Source organism: Centropristis striata, chromosome 21 (genome assembly GCF_030273125.1).
Source record: "Centropristis striata isolate RG_2023a ecotype Rhode Island chromosome 21, C.striata_1.0, whole genome shotgun sequence".
In the NCBI taxonomy this organism is placed as follows: domain Eukaryota; kingdom Metazoa; phylum Chordata; class Actinopteri; order Perciformes; family Serranidae; genus Centropristis; species Centropristis striata.
In genome coordinates this window covers 33,899,687-33,907,611 of record NC_081537.1, presented here as the reverse complement: position 1 = coordinate 33,907,611, position 7,925 = coordinate 33,899,687, and the positions used below count along the sequence as shown (strand labels likewise).

Genomic DNA, 7,925 nt, shown 5'->3' with positions numbered 1-7,925 from the left:
ACTCTAAAAGGTTGAGAACTACTGCTCTAGAGGATAATGGTATCTTTAAATGTGTTTCTCATGTGGAGCTCGTGGATCAGGGCGGTTTCAGTCTGTCTAGTGTTTGATAATGAGACTAAGACTCAGTTAGTATAAAGATCAGCTGACCTCCTGCTGGACAGCTGGTTCAGTCTGGTGGAGGAGAAACTCTGGTTCTTCTTCCCGATCTTCATCACTCTGTAGGCCTCCTCAGAGCTGCTGACCTGCACCCACCGCAGGTCTGCAACACACACACACATCAGCACACACACACACACACTGCAGCCCATATTACAGGACAAATGTATGTTTTCATATGCTGTAGCTAAATATTAAACAATAATTTTTGGTGATCTTTTAAAGAAAACATACTTTTCAGAGGTTTAAAGGGAAAACACAAAGGCTGCGATATGCGTAATAAATATTCAAGCAGTTTTAAGTCAAACCCACCACAGTGTTCCCCATTCATTATGTCTGGTAAACTTTCCATGGGAGGTTAAGATGGGGAATTTGGGGGAATTTTTTGAAAAAACTCATCCCCCTCTGACCCCACCCATTCAAAAAATAAGTAAAATCCCCCCAAAAAATCCCCCAAAAGGGAATTAAAAAAATGAAGAGCCCCTCTCCTTCCAAAAATTTGAACATATTAATGTCAAACTGAACATGTGATGGAGGAATGCACAATGCATTAGGGGCGTGGCCTTGATAAGGGGTGTTGCCTCTGCAGGGGGCGTGGCCTGAGCAGCCCTGCAGTATGCCATGTCCATGTGATTGAGGAATAGCATAGATATAAGTGTACTTGCACGAAATCCAAATTGTTTTGGTCAAGATTATGCTAAAATATATTTTCCCCAACCATATTTAAGTTCCCTGTTTAGGGCCAACCTACAATTTAGTAAATTCCCTGTTTATTACCGTTTATTCCCATAAATTCCTGTTAATTCTCATGGAAAGTTTCCAACTTTGAAAATTCCTGGAATTTTACAACCCTAGTTTACACTCAAGTAGAGAAACTCATTGAAATGATGAGTGATGAAGATCAGATTATATGATGGATTAGAGACAGAATCTCATCCTCCGTCAGCCACAGTGAGTGAAACAACACTGAGACTAAACTAAAATGAAAGTACCTTTGATGAAGGAGTTTCCTTTGACGTCCTGAGACAGACGCAGCACCGTCCTCTTCTGGTGTCCACTGGGAACCTGAACATCACACCATCAATCACATGACTGGACTGTCAGTTTAAGACATGTGAGGACATTTTGTTGTCCCTTTCAAGGACTAAAAATTACATTAAAAAAAAGCAAAGAAAAAAATGCAAATTCTATATTATGACATTTAATTTTATTATTTATTTAGGTATGTCTTTATCCATTTATTTCTACATTTTAATTAATTAATTTAGACATTTATTTCTACATTTCCTGATGTATTCATTCATTTTTTTATTTATACATACAATTATCAATTTATTTCTGCAAGACTTTCATCACCAAACCATGTCAAAATGTAAAAATCAATACATATAAATAAATAAATGTATAAATAAATAAAGGCGTGGAAATGTAAGTATAAATGTGTGTGTGTGTGTGTGTGTGTGTGTGTGTTACCTGTTCGAGCAGGTCGTGGATGTTGTCGTTGTAAATCTCACAGAATGAAACCCAGATAGAGAATCTGACGTTTGAGTTCACGTCCAGACAGAAACTGTCGGCCTCAGAGTTCACGCTGCTGTCAGAGCTGAGAGACGATCCTACACACACACACACACACACACACACAGACACACACACACACACACAAAAAAATAATAAAATTAATTAAAATTAATTGTTTTTATTTTTGTTGTTGTTAATTATTAGTATTTTTACTTTTTTTTTGTATTGTTTCAGTTCTTTGTTGAATTTGACTTTAATCTTTTTTCTTAGATTTTCTATTTGACAGGAACTGCAATCTTGGAGGCAGTAAAGTATTAAAAAATGAAAATAAATACAAAGAAGCAGCAGACAACTTGTAATGGGACTGTTTACACTGTTTACACCTGCTGAGAGTTTGGAGCTAACTTTCACTTTTTGACTCCAGAGTCATAAAATCACTGACCGTCAAGGAAAGTCGATCTTCCAGACGTCTGACTTCTGTCGCTCTGCAGAGAAAAAGATGAGACACACAGCAGTACATAGAGTAGTACACAGCAGTACATAGAGTAGTACACAGCAGTACATAGAGTAGTACACAGCAGTACATAGAGTAGTACACAGAAGTAGACAGATAGAGGCTGCGGTCGAATAGTCAAATGTGCTCAGGAACCTTCCTAACTGAGTGAAATGACTCGGAAGTATTATCGTAGCCGCCATGATAAGAGCTGTTGGAATTCTCTAACTGTTAAGGAAAGGAGCTTCAATGCTTCCTTTAGTATCTCCTTTAGCATAGGATACACCGGACCATCCTTTACCAAAGGAAAGGAGGTAATGCCGTCCCACAATCCCTTGCGGTAGCAGCATATAAGGCCGACCGGTCACGAGAAGAAACGAACAAAATGACTGACAAATCCCGCAGATCGTCGTGTAAGTTACTGATGTGTTTTCATCTTAATTTAATTATATGTTGAAAATGAAGAATAATGACATAGGATCTCAATTCATCCAATTTTATTTTTATTTTTTTTAATTCTTATAGATTGTGTATATGTGAATAAGATCTGAATAATAAAGGTTTGCTTTAAAAGCATAATAATAACATGTACAGTAGTGGCTTTGTAGCACTCAACGTTGTAAATGTGCCATGATTTATCAGTTTTCATTCAATCATACCTATTGGTATTTTGTCTATAAATATGAATGGACAGGTGCATGATCAACCTTTCTCAATGTGATCACCATTTTGTTTCACTTTTGTGACTGGCGTGGTCTATTATTCTTTTTTGTTACATTTCATTTCCAATCATGGTAATCGCCTAATATTCCTGAGAACGCTGATTTTTGTAGTCCATCTTTGGAAAATTGTAGTTTCACCACGACATTGGACGTCATCAACATTGGCCGTGGCGTGATGACGTAGACTGAGTGTAAGTGCAGTCGGATTCTCTAAACACCGCCATCGTCTTCTCCTAACTCCTCATGAAGTCTCCTTCTCATCTATCCTTGACCTCGTGACGTTTTCCATTGAGGTTAAGGAAAAGTGGCTAGGAAAGGACTTAGGAGCTGATTTTTCTGACTATTCGACAGCAGCCCTAGAGGTATGTGGCGGACCTCTTTGAGCAGCCTCAGCAGGTTCCTCTTGCTGCTGGCCTCTGCTGCCTGCTGGTCTGGAGTCAGTCTGCTGAAGTCTCTGCAGCGCTGAGGCTTCAGGTCGGCCCGGCCGTACAGACGACCCTCCACACTGTTAAAGATCACCGACAGAGACCGCGGCAACAGACCAGAGTCATGCTCAGGACCTGACAGACAGACAGACAGACAGACAGACAGTACATGTGTTTTAAACTTATTACCACAGTGTGTTTGTGTCCCATCATTGGCTCCAGTGGGTGGGGAAATACAATCAATCAATCAATACATAAAACATTGCTGATTTCTTCCCATGAAGCAGACATGAAAACTATTCAATCAATCAGAACATTTCCATAAATCAGGGTTCAAACACTTTAGCAGTGGTCAAATTCAAGCATTTTTCAAGGACTTTCAAGGTCGATTTTCAAGCTTTTCCAGTATTTTTACCTGTTGTAAGCTGCATGTTTTAGACGAGTACTTACACACTAAAAGGGGAGATTTAAATTAACCAAACCAACAGAGATGGTGTTACGCTTTTAGGAGGAACAGTCTTCATTTCAGATAGATACTCATTATGTTTTACATAGAACATGTGATTATCTATAGTCTATAGATGGATATAGTCAGATTGAAGAGAAATACAGGAAGAATTTCAAGCATTTACAAGCACTTTATCCAAAACCCTTTTTAAACCTTGAAAATAAAATATTTAAATTCAAGGATTCCAAGCAGCCGTCTGAACCTGATGAATGTCTGCTGTCAATCAAGCTGCTGCTCCAGCTCTGCCTCCTGATACATCATTTTTATTGCCAATCAAGCTGCACAGTTAATCCAAATGTTATCTATATCATAAAAATGGACTTGTGCAATATTCAAATGTGTGAACATCTCATTCAGATGAATGATCGCGGAGCCTCAGAGGAGCCAATCCACAACAAATTGTGCAGCTCTAATTATCAAGTATTTCAACAAGTGTTTTGATTAAACAGAGAGAGAGAAAGCGTTCTGACCGAGGAAGGTGAAGGTCTTCCCAGCGTTGGTGACTCCGTACGTGAACACCAGACAGTTTCCTCCTTCCAGAACGTCTCGGACCAAACCACGGACCGACCCGGCAAACACCTTCCTCTGGCTCGCCTCGGGGTCAAACACCTGAACACAACAACAACAACAACAAACAGCTGCATGAACACCACAACAACAAACAACAGCATGAACACACAACAACAAACAACAGCATGAACACCACAACAACAACAAACAACAGCATGAACACCACAACAACAAACAACAGCATGAACACCACAACAACAACAAACAACAGCATGAACACCACAACAACAACAAACAACAGCATGAACACCACAACAACAACAAACAACAGGTGATCACGTGACAGCTACCTGTGTGAAGGTGAACCTCTGTGCCGTTTGTGGGAGGGACTTGTCGCTCTGTCGGTTTGATTGACAGCTCCTGGGAGCTTTTAGGACCACGGTGTCCGGTCCCTCGATGGTCACACACTCCTGAAGAACAAACACACACACACAGATTTATTTTTTAAAGCCAATGGAAATCAGAATCCACAATAGCCGTAATATTATGTAAAATAGATTCTAATGTATACAATATTAAATATCTTAAAATATAAGCAATTTCAAGTCTGAGCCCATTCGTTTCTGTCTCTGAAGCAGAATAGTTGGTTAAATAAAAACATGTTGGGGATTTTAGAAATGACTGAATCTATTTTTTTAAACTAGACTTAGACTTCTGGACTTTACAATGCTGTGAAGTTAGTGAACATGTTTGGAAACAATCCTCCACAGCCACAAGTGGTTTCTAATTCTACAAACACTCTAATATGATTAATAAAACAAAAAACAACAGCCTGAATATTAGTGGAGTCAGCAGCTTTAAACACTATTCACATTCTGAGAAAAAACACTGCATTGAATGTTGAATTCAAATGTCAACACTACAAGTGGTGTGTGTGTGTGTGTGTGTGTGTGTGTGTGTGTGTGTGTGTGTGTGTGTGTGTGTGTGTGTGTGTGAGACCTGAGACTCCCCCCCGTCGCTCTCCGCTGCAGTGAAAGGTCGGACCCTGAGGTACACCTGCAGGTTCTCTGACGGAGAACTGTCCTGGTGACATAAAACAACAACCAAAGGTTTTTCAGGTACTTTCCTTGAGTACTTTCATTTTCTGCTACTTCATACTTTTTACTGCACTAAATTTATCTGACAGCCTCAGTTCACTTTACACATTCAGATTATTAAAACTTAAATAAATCCTGGGATAAATTATGTATTTTGTCCGTTTTGTTCAAATGTCAGAATAAACTGATAAACTAATGAAACACGTTTTGCTGCTTCTGTCCAAGTTTCTCTCTCACACACTTAAAAGTTCACCACTCTTGGAAAGGGCAAACCTGCATTATTACTTTATTATATATCATTATGTAAATGGTACGGTGGCCCTGATGTGCAAACCACACCAGCAATTCATCAAAACGGAAAGAGTAGGTACATATTGGACTCTGATCCTCCTCCTGATTGGTTGCTGCCGTCATTCACTTCTCCACAGTCAAACCAGCCGCCCATGGTTCATTACATACTGTCTATGCACTTTATGTGTTCTTTATGCACACTGTTCATTGCACCTTATTTGTTTCATAGCACCAACATTTTATACTGTATATTCATATTTATTCTGCACTGGAATTCTATTCTACTCCTTAATACATACTCCTTCTTTAGACACTTTATTTTTTATTGTATTTTTATATTTTATTACTTGAAGTATGCCTAGGTTGTTCTTTTTATTTAATTGTGTTGTTATTGTCTCTGTGTGTAATGCTGCTGCTACACTGTAATTTCCCAGCTTGGGATAAATAAAGTCTATCTATCTATCTATCTATATAATATATAATCAAAGTGTGCAAAGTGTTGTGTTTATTTGTTGTGTTTTATACTGCAAGTGATAAAGAATGACAGTAAAGTGTTTATCCTTCATGTCAGCTGGCTCTGAACAGTCAAAATGAATTTACCATAAATATCACAATACAGACGCACTACATATATATATATATATATATATATATATATATATATATATATATAGGGGCGGCTGGTTTGACTGTGGAGAAGCGAATGACGGCAGGAACCAATCAGGAGGAGGATCAGAGTCCAGTGTGTACCGACCCTTTCTGTTTGGATGAATTGCTGGTGTGTTGTGGTGAATTTCTCATGTAGTTTGCAGATCAGGGCCACCTTACAATGGAATAAAAAAAACTTAAAATGAAAAAAAATCTTTATTGCTGTTATTTCTGACAATATATCATCCAACAAAGTGTATTTATCCCGGCAGACAGGCAGACAGGTAAACAGGCAGACAGGTAAACAGACAGACAGGTAAACAGACAGACAGGTAAACAGACAGACAGGTAAACAGACAGAGCTACCTGTGCAGGTGGGCAGGCGGCCTGTGCAGGCAGACAGACAGGTAAACAGACAGACGTGTAAACAGACAGACAGGTAAACAGACAGACCTACCTGTGCAGGTGGGCAGGCGGCCTGTGCAGGCAGACAGGTAAACAGACAGACAGGTAAACAGACAGACAGACAGGTAAACAGACAGACAGAGCTACCTGTGCAGGTGGGCAGGCGGACTTTGCAGGCAGACAGACAGGTAAACAGACAGGCAGACAGACAGACAGGTAAACAGGTAAACAGAGCTACCTGTGCAGGTGGGCAGGCGGCCTGTGCAGGCAGAGCCGTGAATTCACCCAGCAGGTCCCTCCGGATGTCGTCCACCACCACCGGTCCGACTCTCTCCGGCTTCCCTCCTAAACAACTCTCCATCATTTCTGCTGATACAAACAAACAACATGTAAACAACCAGTCACATGATGGATCCATTCAGGAGGATTGAGCATCTTATCAGATCTCAGGTCATATCTGTGCCGGTTTCTGCAGCGGAGCACGACTATTAAATCATCTTTAACCAGGATCTGCAAATTAAATCACCACCCTCCGGTCAGAAACACACAATAATACTAAAGGAATATTAATACCAGCTCCAACAATAACTAAACAACAGCTGCTGTTACTTTGTTGTTAGCATTAGCCAAAACGAGCTAATCCTCAAACCACTACACGAGTCGATTTGTCGGGTTTTAACGTCCTTTGAGAATTAAACGTCACATAACGTCACAGCTGTATAACGTAAACAAACGTTTCCTCAAACGGTAACTTACTGCCGATGTGTTTTATTCGCCACACAGAGCATTTAAAACAGAAAACACCGAAACCCTCCCGGTAACGGTAGCTTCGGCGGCTGCGCTCTGCGCGGTCTAGTTTTTAAACTGGGACCGGAGGACCAATCAGGTGGCTGCTACAGGGAGACGTCATGCAGGGCTCGGCCAAGATCTCGCGAGATTACGAGGCTTCACTAAGAAAAATATGAGTAAAGATCAGAGACTGTAGATAATTAAGGTAAATATGACAGACTGTATAAAATAAGGTAAATATGATAGACTGTATAAAATAAGGTAAACATCATAGACTGTATAAAATAAGGTAAACATCAGAGACTGTATAAAATAAGGTAAACATCATAGACTGTATAAAATAAGGTAAACATCAGAGACTGT

The 7,925-nt window shown here is 39.8% G+C and overlaps 1 protein-coding gene across 1 annotated transcript in view; it reads right to left on the bottom strand.

Moving 5' to 3' along the window:
* The window catches only part of LOC131958959 (kinesin-like protein KIF20B), a 27,931-nt gene extending 20,384 nt beyond the window's left edge, over nt 1-7,547 (bottom strand). Inside the window, exons 1-10 of the mRNA XM_059324039.1 lie at nt 7,530-7,547; nt 7,012-7,139; nt 5,332-5,415; nt 4,683-4,802; nt 4,293-4,431; nt 3,265-3,449; nt 2,117-2,159; nt 1,630-1,769; nt 1,149-1,221; nt 148-259 (exon numbers count right to left, since the gene is read on the bottom strand). Of these exons, the coding sequence (XP_059180022.1) occupies nt 148-259; nt 1,149-1,221; nt 1,630-1,769; nt 2,117-2,159; nt 3,265-3,449; nt 4,293-4,431; nt 4,683-4,802; nt 5,332-5,415; nt 7,012-7,137 (1,022 nt within the window). The 5' untranslated portion in view covers nt 7,138-7,139; nt 7,530-7,547. The remainder of the gene's footprint in view (nt 1-147; nt 260-1,148; nt 1,222-1,629; nt 1,770-2,116; nt 2,160-3,264; nt 3,450-4,292; nt 4,432-4,682; nt 4,803-5,331; nt 5,416-7,011; nt 7,140-7,529) is intronic.
* Nucleotides 7,548-7,925: the final 378 nt, after the last annotated feature.